This window comes from Eptatretus burgeri, chromosome 3, assembly GCF_056783735.1.
Source record: "Eptatretus burgeri isolate ZD-2024b chromosome 3, Ebu_testis_v1, whole genome shotgun sequence".
Classification (NCBI taxonomy): domain Eukaryota; kingdom Metazoa; phylum Chordata; class Myxini; order Myxiniformes; family Myxinidae; genus Eptatretus; species Eptatretus burgeri.
Window position 1 is genome coordinate 90025234 of NC_140963.1, and position 14232 is coordinate 90039465.

A 14232-nucleotide genomic window follows, 5' to 3' on the forward strand; every position below is an offset into this window, starting at 1 on the left:
TCCGCCCGGACGCGTCAGGGGGCAAAGTCCGCCCGGACGCGTCAGGGGGCAAAGTCCGCCCGGACGCGTCAGGGGGCAAAGTCCGCCCGGACGCGTCAGGGGGCAAAGTCCGCCCGGACGCGTCAGGGGGCAAAGTCCGCCCGGACGCGTCAGGGGGCAAAGTCCGCCCGGACGCGTCAGGGGGCAAAGTCCGCCCGGACGCGTCAGGGGGCAAAGTCCGCCCGGACGCGTCAGGGGGCAAAGTCCGCCCGGACGCGTCAGGGGGAAAGTCCGCCCGGACGCGTCAGGGGGAAAGTCCGCCCGGACGCGTCAGGGGGCAAAGTCCGCCCGGACGCGTCAGGGGGCAAAGTCCGCCCGGACGCGTCAGGGGGAAAGTCCGCCCGGACGCGTCAGGGGGCAAAGTCCGCCCGGACGCGTCAGGGGCAAAGTCCGCCCGGACGCGTCAGGGGGCAAAGTCCGCCCGGACGCGTCAGGGGGAAAGTCCGCCCGGACGCGTCAGGGGGAAAGTCCGCCCGGACGCGTCAGGGGGCAAAGTCCGCCCGGACGCGTCAGGGGGCAAAGTCCGCCCGGACGCGTCAGGGGGCAAAGTCCGCCCGGACGCGTCAGGGGGCAAAGTCCGCCCGGACGCGTCAGGGGGCAAAGTCCGCCCGGACGCGTCAGGGGGCAAAGTCCGCCCGGACGCGTAAGGGGGCAAAGTCCGCCCGGACGCGTAAGGGGGCAAAGTCCGCCCGGACGCGTAAGGGGGCAAAGTCCGCCCGGACGCGTAAGGGGGCAAAGTCCGCCCGGACGCGTAAGGGGGCAAAGTCCGCCCGGACGCGTAAGGGGGCAAAGTCCGCCCGGACGCGTAAGGGGGCAAAGTCCGCCCGGACGCGTCATGGGGGAAAAGTCCGCCCGGACGCGTCATGGGGGAAAAGTCCGCCCGGACGCGTCATGGGGGAAAAGTCCGCCCGGACGCGTCAGGGGGCAAAGTCCGCCCGGACGCGTCAGGGGGCAAAGTCCGCCCGGACGCGTCAGGGGGCAAAGTCCGCCCGGACGCGTCAGGGGGCAAAGTCCGCCCGGACGCGTCAGGGGGCAAAGTCCGCCCGGACGCGTCAGGGGGCAAAGTCCGCCCGGACGCGTCAGGGGCAAAGTCCGCCCGGACGCGTCAGGGGCAAAGTCCGCCCGGACGCGTCAGGGGGCAAAGTCCGCCCGGACGCGTCAGGGGGCAAAGTCCGCCCGGACGCGTCAGGGGGCAAAGTCCGCCCGGACGCGTCAGGGGGCAAAGTCCGCCCGGACGCGTCAGGGGGCAAAGTCCGCCCGGACGCGTCAGGGGGCAAAGTCCGCCCGGACGCGTCAGGGGGCAAAGTCCGCCCGGACGCGTCAGGGGGCAAAGTCCGCCCGGACGCGTCAGGGGGCAAAGTCCGCCCGGACGCGTCAGGGGGCAAAGTCCGCCCGGACGCGTCAGGGGGCAAAGTCCGCCCGGACGCGTCAGGGGGCAAAGTCCGCCCGGACGCGTCTGGGGGCAAAGTCCGCCCGGACGCGTCTGGGGGCAAAGTCCGCCCGGACGCGTCATGGGGGCAAAGTCCGCCCGGACGCGTCATGGGGGCAAAGTCCGCCCGGACGCGTCATGGGGGCAAAGTCCGCCCGGACGCGTCATGGGGCAAAGTCCGCCCGGACTCGTCATGGGGCAAAGTCCGCCCGGACGCGTCATGGGGCAAAGTCCGCCCGGACGCGTCATGGGGCAAAGTCCGCCCGGACGCGTCATGGGGCAAAGTCCGCCCGGACGCGTCATGGGGCAAAGTCCGCCCGGACGCGTCATGGGGCAAAGTCCGCCCGGACGCGTCAGGGGGCAAAGTCCGCCCGGACGCGGGGGGGGGGGGGGTGGAGAATGAGATAGAGCTGGAACTACTCTGTATTTGGTGGGAGTGGGGCAAAGTGGGTCATTCTGTCTGTCTGACTCCGTCAGACAGACAAACAGACATAAAGAGCGATAGAGGCAAGTGGGGTGAGGGGAATTAGTGGAGAGAAAATATTATGCTATATGAAACACACACACACACACACACACACACACACACACACACACACACACACACACACACACACACACACACACACACACACACACACACTATTAGTGCTTGGCCGATATCAGCAATTCTTCAGGAATCGGCTGATTGGAGTCAGTGTGATTACCGATTACAGTACGTACTGTATACAACCCAGAAACGTTGAGTAGCTTTCTCCCTTGTTTTGGGGGAATTTCAATAAATAAATTATCGAAACAATGTTGCATTATATACGTTTCAGGGAGATGTGCATAAACATTAATCTTTATAAACAGTTGCCAATCGTCATGTGACGCATGGAAAAAAGAAATTGGCTCTGTAATTTAGAGAACGTTTTAATTTGGCAAACAGCTCGGAAATCGGGTGTTATCAAATATATTTTGCTTTGAATCTCACAAAGAGAAACCATGTAACCTTTGTGAATCATGTTCCTCTCCCCCACTCGGCCAAGTGGTACCTCATACTCGAAAATCGGCCACGTGGTACCTTGTCGCCACTGCCGGCTGTACATCCCGATCGGGACACGAAGTGTGCCACTATCGACTGTACTGCACTCAAGGAAGCATTCCAATTTAATGGTTGACAAGTAGCGGTACATTCAAAGAACACCGCCCCCATGCCAACTAAATAAATATCAATCCTCCCGTGCGCGACATCGCTGGGGCAACTTTGGCGCCGGGCAATGCCGCCTTGCAGCATATGGAGTCAGCATTGGGAGAGAGTGGTGTACAATAATTGATTAATTGCAGAATTAAAATAAATAAACAATAATCGTAAAATAATAAATTTCTCCATCAATTGCCGAGTCGCATACCTAAACGACCACTGTTTCATCCGAATGTGTCACTTTTTGAAAATTAAGTAATTAATCGATTAATTGATTCATCAATAAATCAAAATTACTCTTTTGTTTTGCCAAATCACTTGGTCACTGTGATGTCCATATATCAGCTTCCTTGCTCAAAAGGTGCCTGAGATATTGCTCAGATAAGAAATAAAATATATAAGTAAATAATAAATCGATAATAATTACTTAAACAATTAATTGATTAATCAAAAAATAAAAAATAACATTGTTGCCAAAGCACATCTTCACTTTTGTCCCCAAATTTCAGCTTCCTCGATCAAAAGATGGCTGAAATATCACCTGGACAAGTAAACAAACAAGAAAAAAAGTATTCTCTTCCTTCGGTGCCTGGCGATGACATCATGCATCGCTTTGATTTGCAATTGGGAAGGAGCGGTGTACAATAAAGAACAGCTGGCCATGCTGTGGCTGCATACCATATAGGATCCCTTTAACTTTAAAGCTGGTCTTCACTGCAACTGCAGCAGTTAAAGAAATTAAATGAATTCGTTCAAATAATGACTTTGTCCACAAAAGAGTTGCTGTTTAACATGGAACAACCCTGGAGACATCTCAATGTCTAATCGCCCATGAAATAAACATTGCAGATAATCTGACACATTGCCTGCTCATCTGCGCACACGCCACGTGCTATGTAGGTTCGCGTTCCACGCAAACGTTTTAACTTTATTTTAAAACGTCCGTTTTTCACCAGATTTGCTTTAATTCCCTGAAGAGAACCTCATGCAACCTCCGAAAATATAGACACAGATCTGGCAGACGCTATGGATAAGCAGTCCCTCTGGGAGAGGGGGCATGAGGAAAAGCATTGAATGCGTTAAATCATATAGCTCAATGAAGCTGCTTAATTTTGGCACATTCCTGAATTTTTTGTTCACTCAATATAATTCTCCAAACAGTAGGAAAAGACAAGTTTAATGTTTTGGAAATTTCATAATTTTCTTTCTTGTGTAGAAATGGAGGAGGGACCATAGGCCTTGCTTGCTTAAAGTAAATAGGTATATCAGCTTAGTGATAAGACTCGTTATTTCTTTTAATTATCAGATTTCACTCCAGACATCGACAATTATTTAGTCCAGACGATATCCGATCTTCAAAGCCGAAATCGTATTTCGATAATGTACTTTAATTCGTCCGTGAGAGTAGATCGTTAAAAAATTGTATCACATAATGCATGAAATCGCTCCAAGCTCCTAATTTGAAAACGATAGCACTTGCAAAAGTGATGCACCCAGTGATTCGTAGCTATGATGAACAGGCATTTGATAATATGAGTGAGGAAAGTGGTAAAAAAAAAAAAAAAACTGTCGTGAAGATGTCAAGGCATGGTTGAGCAGGCCAAAAAACAATAGTGGCTTCAGACCCCAGTGTGGTAACCCAGGATGCGCCTAAAGACCCCAGAGAGCAAGGTGGCCGAGGATGGTGCCTGATAAAGGATATCATTAAATAAGGCCGTTAATTATCTTCAAAAGGGGTGTTTTAATTAACCCAAACACCCAATTTTCAGTCATGCACTTCGTTGGAGTTTTCTTAATATGCATGCAAAGTTTTACGCTGCTAGGTTTCATGGTTTTGGAGGACACACACACACACACACACACACACACACACACACACACACACACACACACACACACACACACACACACACACACACACACACACACACACACACTTATTGGTGTAGATTATCATTGGACAGAATTAACTGATTAATTTGTGGATATAATAATTTTGATGAAAAATCTAACTTTGGTCGGTGGAGCCTGGAGTCATGATTGGAGGAAGATGTATTCAAATGTTTTGAATTTATTTTTCTCAACTACCCCTTGACAGCCGCGAGTATGCTGTGAATGATGTCGTTGCGGGAATCCACGAGTACTTCAATGTCATGCTCGGCACACAGCTGCTCTACAAGTTTGAGCGACCACAATATGCGGACATGCTCACAGAACACCCAAACTTGACCATGGCTCAGTTATATGGGGCACCACATCTGTTGCGTCTTTTTGGTTGGTATTTACATCAATTGCCAGAAAGCTGTTTAGCCTAATTTATGTAATACCCTAATGCCTAAATCATGGCCTGATTTTATGCTCTATTTGATATTTGTCTTGAAGTCACATTTATACAGCATTATTATTGGCAAAATGTATATGGATTCGATGGAATATCAAAATAATTTTTCACAACAGAACGTACCCCCCCCCTCCACCTCGCTCCCATATCCAACTAATAAGTTGTATGTTCTACAAAGTAAGTTGAATTAACAAGTGTTCCCTTTGTTCTTTTCCTTGAATTTTTGAATTTGTCCCTTATTTGTTTGAGGCATAATATACAGTCATCGCCAAAAATATTGGCACACTTGCACTTTTTTTTCATATAATGCATCATTTCTTCCAGAAAATTGTTGAAATTAGAAAATATTTTGGTGTCCACATATGTATTTCTTTGGTTTGCAATGGAACAAAACAAAAAAGCTGAAAAAATCACAAAATCTTAGCTTATTCCACAAAGAAATCCTAAAATGGCCCAGACAATATTATTGGCACATTTTAGAAGTTGTTAGAAATAATTAGATTTCAACCAGGTGATTCTCCTTTGTTGAACTCGCCTGTGGAGAGTTGCAGGTGCCTGCATTATAAAAAATCACTCATTCAACCAATTTGAATGGAAAAAAGGAGTCATTCTGCTGTTTTGTGTCACTGTGTGTACCGCAATGAGCATGGAGAAAAGAAAGAAAACCAGAGATTTGTCTGAGGAGGTCAGACAAAGATTGTAGCCAAGCATGGACAATCTCAAGACAACAAGTCCATCTCCAGAGACATTGATGTTCCTGCGTCCACCATACACAATGTTATCATGAAGTTTAAGGCCCATGGCACTGTAGCCAACCTTCCTGCACGTGGCTGCAAGAGAAATCTTGATCGACGATTGCAGCGAAGGATTGTTCGATTAGTGGAGAAAGCACCTCGATCAACTGCCAAACAGATTCAAGCTGACCTTCAGATACAAGGTACGACAATTTCGACTCGCACCATCCCTCACCAACTCCATCAAAGGGGGTTCTATGGAAGGGGACCGAGAGAGAGAGAGAGACAGAGAGACAGAGAGACAGAGAGAGACAGAGAGAGACAGAGAGAGAGACAGAGAGAGAGACAGAGAGAGAGACAGAGAGAGACAGAGAGAGAGAGAGAGAGAGAGAGAGAGAGAGAGAGAGAGAGAGAGACAGAGACAGAGAGAGAGAGAGAGAGACAGAGAGAGAGACAGAGAGAGAGAGACAGAGAGAGACAGAGAGAGAGAGAGAGAGAGAGAGAGAGAGAGAGAGAGAGAGAGAGACAGAGAGAGAGAGAGAGAGAGACAGAGAGAGGGAGAGAGACAGAGAGAGAGAGAGACAGAGAGACAGAGAGAGAGAGAGACAGAGAGAGACAGAGAGAGAGTGAGACAGAGAGAGGGAGAGAGAGAGAGACAGAGAGAGAGACAGAGAGACAGAGAGAGAGAGAGAGAGACAGAGAGAGAGAGAGAGTGAGACAGAGAGAGGGAGAGAGAGAGTGACAGAGAGAGAGAGAGAGTGACAGAGAGAGAGAGAGAGAGACAGAGAGAGAGAGAGAGAGTGACAGAGAGAGAGAGAGAGTGACAGAGGGAGAGAGAGAGTGACAGAGAGAGAGAGAGAGTGAGACAGAGAGAGAGAGAGAGACAGAGAGAGAGAGAGAGAGACAGACAGAGAGAGAGAGAGACAGAGAGAGAGAGAGAGAGAGAGACAGAGAGAGAGAGAGAGAGAGACAGAGAGAGAGAGAGAGAGAGAGAGACAGAGAGAGAGAGAGAGAGACAGAGAGAGAGAGAGAGAGAGAGACAGAGAGAGAGAGAGAGAGAGAGAGAGAGACAGAGAGAGAGAGACAGAGAGAGACAGAGAGAGAGAGAGACAGAGAGAGAGAGAGACAGAGAGAGAGAGAGAGACAGAGACAGAGAGAGACAGAGAGAGAGAGAGAGAGAGAGAGACAGAGAGAGAGAGACAGAGAGAGAGAGAGACAGAGAGAGAGAGACAGAGAGAGAGAGACAGAGAGAGAGAGACAGAGAGAGAGAGACAGAGAGAGAGAGAGAGAGACAGAGAGAGAGAGACAGAGAGAGAGAGAGACAGAGAGAGAGACAGAGAGAGTGACAGACAGAGAGAGAGAGACAGAGAGAGAGAGAGAGACAGAGAGAGAGAGAGAGACAGAGAGAGTGACAGAGAGAGAGACAGAGAGAGAGAGAGAGTGAGACAGAGAGAGTGAGACAGAGAGAGAGAGACAGAGAGAGAGTGACAGAGAGAGAGTGACAGAGAGAGAGTGACAGAGAGAGAGAGAGAGAGAGAGAGAGAGAGACAGAGAGAGAGAGAGACAGAGAGAGACAGAGAGAGACAGAGAGAGACAGAGAGAGACAGAGAGAGACAGAGAGAGAGAGAGAGAGAGACAGGGAGAGAGAGAGACAGGGAGAGAGAGAGACAGGGAGAGAGAGAGACAGGGAGAGAGAGAGACAGGGAGAGAGAGAGACAGGGAGAGAGAGAGAGGGAGAGAGAGAGACGGAGAGACGGAGAGTCGGAGAGAGAGAGACGGAGAGAGAGGGAGAGGGAGAGGGAGAGGGAGAGGGAGAGGGAGAGGGAGAGGGAGAGGGAGAGAGAGAGAGAGAGAAAAAAAAAAAAAAAAAAAAAAAGGCCTGACTGGAGTTTGCCTGAACAAGTCAAACCAAATTAGAGCTTTTTGGTAAAACGCATCATCTCTAAGTTTACAGAAAACAAAATGAAGTCTTCAAAGAAAAGAACACCTTCCCGACAGTCAAACATGGAGGAGATTCAGTGATGTTTTGGGGTGGCTGTGCTGCCTGAGGAGCACATGTAGATTGGGTGGGGGCTGAGGGAAGGAGCAAAACGCTCATATTTGCCTACATCATAAAGAGATAACTTCTTGGGAAACTGTTGTCGGTATTTGTGCCGATTAAACTCGGTATTTATAACACCTTCCTGTGGCATATAAGTTTTTTTTAATGGGCAGTATTAATGTAAATATACACCACAGGATTACAATGAGAAATTTTCACCAGGTTCAGAGTTATTTAAAGATTTCCTACCTCCAATAGCAAGGATTCAGGAAAGAAGAGCTGAACTTACAGCGACCTCTGGTGAAGAAAGCAAACATCAAAAGTCGGTCAGCAAGTCGTCTGCTAGTCTCAGATATTCCTTGACATCAGATTACCCTGCTTGCTATCGCAGTATGGTTGCTGTGTTGACAGCCGCCCACTCATACACTGGTAAGAAATCCATGCACCCAGGTGTTTGCGTGTCGTGTGAACGGCAATCTTTGGTTATAAAGGAGAACCATTATTATATTATAACATTTAATGCTCCAGAAAATGTGGTTTGTTTTCCATATTTTTTATGGGGCAGATGATTGTGCAGTTAAACGTGTGGTTACTGCCCTATCACAAGAAAATTGTTTTGGATTTGATTCACCTTTAATGAGCGAAGTTTGAAAGAAGTTTTAAAATTACCATTTGACAAAAATCCAGGCTGTCTTTGTCGAAGAAAAGATTCTGTCATTGAATACATGGATGGGAGTATGATGTTACTCTTGCAGCTCAGTGGAGGCTCACAGTGAAAGGTGAAAGCTTAGGCAGCATGCTAGAGAAAGGTCAGCAGGTTAAAATATCACAAATGTTGGATGTTAAATAAATCGTAGGCCAAGACCAAAAACAACTTGGTAGGATAGTACATGTACTCTTATTGGAAGTGTTGATGGTAACTGATAAATTCCTCCTCCCTCTGTTAAACTGGTACAACACCATGAGATGGAGCAATGAGCACGAGTTATGGTTAAGGTAATATCTGTGATGTGAAAAGCTGGTGCTATTTAATCAGTTTAATAAATTGTAATGCCCTTTTATGCAAATGTACATCAACCATTTGCCGCCCTTTTTTTATCCATGTCTGTGGCTGCAAATCAAGCAGAAGCGAATGAGCCAATTGCATTAAGCTGTGTGGCTTGTCACAATTGTTCAAAATCGACAAACCTGGTGGCTCTGCCATGGTTACTTAATCACCAAGTTGTCAACACTAGGATGAATGGCTATTCACCATAATTGTGATGCTAAGCTTATCGGACGTGAACGTAAAGTGCGCTCGGATTCCAAAGCCGCAGGCCGGGTTAACGCCTGACAGGAAGACTCTAGTGGCCGAGGCATTCCGTATATTATTGCTCTGTGATTTTGAGAACCGGTTGTGTGTTTTGAAGATTCTATTTAATTTTGCTTCAATCTGTGCTTGGACAGTGCGCATCGGTGCTATGCTGGCCTACACACCACTCGACGAGAAGGGGATAACATTGCTGCTCAACTTCTTGCATGACTTCTTGAAGTAAGTAGTTGCTTTATAAATCCCCTTGCTTCAAAGTGGTTCATTGGCAGACTTTTCCGTGCATTGTAAAAGCATGCATGTTGGCATCACCTTCATGGGGCGTCCAACTCATTCGGCAAATGGCGATTACTCATATTCCAGGCCTTAAAAGGATGGTTACTGCTTGTGTCTGTACCTCATTTGATCAAATGAAACTTTCACAGCAAGTAATTCAAGTCATCTGCTTGCATTTTATCCTTTTGTTTTGTGTTTTTCTTTTGGTAAATAAACATTATTACCCTCGCCGAAGGAGAAGGTATTGCATTTGGGTCCGTTTGTTTGTTTGTTTGTTTGTCTGTCTGTCTTTATTTGTCCGCACAGAACTTTCGTGTTTTTCTCTGCAACCGCTTGTCGGATTGAGACAAAATTTTCACCACTGGTGCAACTACTCATGTAGAATGTTGTAATTATAATTATGATGTCATTGGTCACGTGGTGTGGCAGCCATGTTGGAAAAATGGAAAAACTTTGGACCTCTAGCTCTGAAACCACATCAAGGAAAAAAATTGAAACTTCACACATCGCAAGTATTACTCATAGGGAATGAGTGTGATTTTTTTTTTATGTCAAAGGTGCCTTTGTTTTGACGTCATAATTGCATTTGTAGAATGCTACATCTGATCAGTATGAAAATATTTGAGGGTCATCTCGGGATAAAATCATCCACAAATTTTTTTTGATGATGTCGTTGATTACGTGATTCGGCAGCCATATTGTTTCTAAAAACAAAAACCTTCAAAAATCTTCTTCTCTGAAATGGCTGAACCATTCGTCACTGCCAGCATTTTTAAAGTGGCAGTTCTCATTATGTTTCTTATTCATGACGTAACACCAGTGCACAAACGTCACACAAAATACACCAAACAAAACAAGTCCTGGCATGGATCTGCAATCTCTGATTGCTCTTTTTCTTGTTGCCTTTATTTTCCTTCGATTTTTTTTTTCATTTTTTTGCATTTGTATTATCAAAATTTGTATCAAAGACTTCATGTTAATGAGAGCCTACCATAATGTCAACCTTGGTTATTTTGCTTGATATTTGGAACAGATTACTCTCCGCTATAGCAAGAGTATCTTATTCAAAGGCTTGTATTATCACAAGAGGTACACATTTTTTAATTGTTGATCTTACAGGTACCTGGTGAAGAATTCTGCTGCACTCTTTAGTGCCAATGATTATGAAGTCGCTCCACCTGAATACCATCGCAAGGCTGTTTGAGAAAGCCAGAAAGGAGACTATGTTTGAGTTGACACTTTGAAAACCCTGTTCCTTTTGAATGTGCACAATTTGTTAAAGTTGTTTATTTAATAGTAGTTTGCATCAATTCCAGTATGTTTTCATACTGAGATGTAGATGTTAAAAGGCATTTTCTTCTTAGGATCTTTCCATTAATGGCTCATCTCCTGCTTCGAAGGGAAAAAAGGATTTTCCATGATGATGCTTTATAAGAACAAAGGTTTGTGTTCCATAGAGATAGACAATAATTTGTTTAGTTCAAACAATTTCATTGTTTTGGGGTGTTTGTTTTTCTTTTGTTCATGGAAATTGACAAGGCTGTGGTTGATTGCGTACAAAAGTATGGTTGTGATGATGATGATGATTACCCTAAATGACAATTGGAGGCAAAATTGAATGATAATGATGACAGATGCATGATTACTTTTTATTAATGTTCATAAGTTTAATGACTATGACCATTACATCTGTCTTCATATATTGCATCTGATAAGCATCTTGCAAAGGGATGTCTTTCCTGAAGCTGAAGAATCATGACCCTTTTGCATGGTGAGAAGCCTTCCTCAGGTGCTGTAGGGGGTGGTGCAACAACTGTGACCTTCAGAAGAGTGACCTGTTTCAGCTCATTTGACTCCTCTGGTGTATACCGGGCTAGTTTCCACTGTGAATCTGGAGCAACAGCCCAGCTTAAAGGTCTCCTCCTCAAACTTGGTGAAGTTTGTGTGTACTGATGATCTTAAAGTGGCCACCATCTTGGATTTGAACGTCATGTTGTGATTGACAAGGTCATTTTGGAGTTCTCAAATCACTGGACAAAAGATGCTGACATTTCAGTTAGATCCTTTAGATCCTTGGCATTGTTTGTTTCGGAGGCAATTGGCTTGCCACTGCAGTCAAGTGTCTGCAGTGTGGAGTGAAAAACATGGAATAGGAACCTTATCTTGGTCACCTGGAAATACCACCTTGCTGCCTTGACCACCTGCAGCTTGATGTCGTCCTCCAATTTTTATATATATATATATATATATATATATATATATATATATATATATATATATATATATATATATATATATAATATTTTCCTTTCAAGCTTACCTCTACCTATATCAGACAGAACAGAAAAAAGCAAAATATAAACAGACATCATAAAATAATAATGGAAAATAAACTTTCCTTTCGATAGGTGATCAAGTTTGAGGAGGATCTGCCTTTCACAGACAACTCAGATGCAGTGCAGTATTTACATTTAGCTTTGAATATCCCAGTAGTAGACGTTTCCTTAATTTGGTGGAAGGTGACCAGTTGTCCATATTGACTCACCACAACCAATATTGAACTAGTGACTCCAAAGCAGACAAGAATGAAAATACATATGAGGCTCTAACCAAGGAGCACAATGAAAAAAAATTGGCAGATCTCCACTTGCCTTATTATATTGAGCTCGCTCAGGTGTAAGTGATTACATTCCCAATCAAAATTATTTCAAAAATTGTGACTGCAGCTAAAATGACAATTGATTACAATCATATAATCAACCCCAGCCCTGCGATTGTAACATTTCAGCTGGTGTCAGTCAAGTCATTCCACACTTCACAATGCATGACATTGCTCAATCATCAATAAGAACACTCAACAATGCTCAATGAGTAACAATGATAATGAGGCACAAGATTTCACTTAAAAAAAAATTCCATTAATTTATTCATTATTCCTCTACATCTTTAGCTGCCCTAGCCTACATATGTGACACACTTGTCCCATTTTTGCCACAAGTTGGTTCATGAAACAAACAATTGGGTTTTTACTTGACGAAATCTATGATTTTGTCAAGTATGTTGGTCGGTTCAGTTTGTTTGTTTGTGTGTACGTCTCGCTTTACAGGTCGCATTTCGAGTCGGAATGTCATGGAACTTCACCAATGGACTTATTGGCCACCAGAATAGAACCCTATAACTTTTGGCATGTCAAGGTCAGGAAAAATTCCTGAAAATCGCGAAAATCCATATCTTTTAGCATGGGCCGAATTTCAAAAATTCATGTCTCTGCCAAATCTTAACAGATTCCTTTCAAATTTGAACCACAGACATAGGAGGGGAGTATCTTTGACTGGATTAAAAATTGGTCACATCCGTTACGGATTACGGAGGTGACAGGTATTTTAATTTAACATGGTAAGTGCTATCTATGGTTTTTCATGGTAGTCATGATCACTTAAGAATTTCGTCAAGTCCTGGCCCTATGGGCCACTTTTATTTATTTATTTGTTTTCTTTTGGTGACCCCATGCTGATAGCAACGAGGGCTATTTATTGGTAATTTCAGATGATCAATTTAAAACATTTATATTATTTTCTTCTCTTTTGTCACGTGTGCATGGAGGATTATTTATTTTTCTGCCGCCTTTTTACTTGCATATAAAGTTAACAATGAACCTCCAGCTTGGTTAGAAGTCTTGGAAGGGCATGCAAGCAGCCACTGTTCATAGCAGTGTCAGCTGCTACACTAAACTGCAGTATCAGTTGGCTATCACAACCCTTTTAGTTTTTTTTGGCAATGCCAGCCCACCTCGTGGGAAGGGAATCGATCCATAGATGTGTTTTTGGCTCACTGGCCATCGCTGTTGAAAGATTCCTTTTTATCTTAAAAATGCATGTTGGGTGCCCCTGTTGGTCAGGACCATTGCAGTAAGTGCTGTTGTGATTCATTAGGTCATTGTCACTATTGCAGTGAAGAGGTACGATTGGATTCCCTCTTCCCTCACTGACACACATTTCCACATTCTTGGCCTCCCAGGCTGTTAGTCTCCCAGTCTCTATTCCTTTTCTCAACACTTCCACCTTCCTTTGTTTATGTCGTTATCTCTTAGAACATTTATCGCCCGAAATGCATTGACTCAAATTTGCCTCCAATTTAACACCATGCAATGTACGGTTTAGGTTCACAATTAAACTGTGCTGTCATCATCATCTGCAACACAAATTACAGAATTACAATCACGATCTTAGAATTCAATGGGCAGTGTTAATACATTGCTTTGGCCATGGATTCCATTGTAATGCTCACCATTCGTGTTCATATCAGCCATCCATCATGCGTGTTTATTTGCCCACTTTTGCGAGTACGCAGTTAATTACCAATTTGATTCGCTTTGTAAACAGCTTTTCAAGAGCCAACATGTTTGAGAGTTATCTTTGATACAAAGCTTTACGTATTATTTAGTTGTTGATTTGTTGGCATCCATGTTTTTTGCAATATCAGTTTTCTTTTTAATGTGCTTTGGCCATTCATTTGTAATGTCCATTTTATCTTCTTATTCACCACTCAAGTTCAGCTGTTGTGCATCTTTTTAGGTATTTGTTTCTTGCTTGGAATGTATTGTGCATTTTATATTTTGTTATTAAAATGAAAAACGTTTTTCCTTTGTCTTCCCCCAACATTAAGTTGAAGATGGTAATCTGCAAGACAAACCCGGACAGAATTCTTGCTGACTAGTCGAGCACGAGTTGCGTGTGATATTGTTTATCACGTAATCTTGCACGTTGCACATGGGTAAGCTTTCTTTGCTGAGCCATGCAAGTACTTGGCAGAGAATATGTCAGAGGCATGATGAGTTCAAGCCTCACCCTCCACCCTTCTTTCCTGCCTTTTTGTGT

The 14232-nt window shown here is 44.8% G+C and overlaps 1 protein-coding gene across 6 annotated transcripts in view; it reads left to right on the top strand.

The window, feature by feature from the left end:
- Nucleotides 1-13993, top strand: part of MORF4L1 (mortality factor 4 like 1) — a 100674-nt gene extending 86681 nt beyond the window's left edge. For 4 of the 6 annotated variants that reach the window (XM_085874465.1, XM_085874466.1, XM_085874470.1 and 1 more), the window contains 4 exons: nucleotides 4753-4928; nucleotides 9217-9301; nucleotides 9785-9867; nucleotides 10475-13993. In XM_085874465.1, the coding sequence (XP_085730591.1) occupies nucleotides 4753-4928; nucleotides 9217-9301; nucleotides 9785-9867; nucleotides 10475-10485 (355 nt within the window). In that variant the 3' untranslated portion in view covers nucleotides 10486-13993. The remainder of the gene's footprint in view (nucleotides 1-4752; nucleotides 4929-9216; nucleotides 9302-9784; nucleotides 9868-10474) is intronic. The other 2 variants (XM_085874467.1, XM_085874471.1) reach the window with 1 other exon arrangement.
- Nucleotides 13994-14232: the final 239 nt, after the last annotated feature.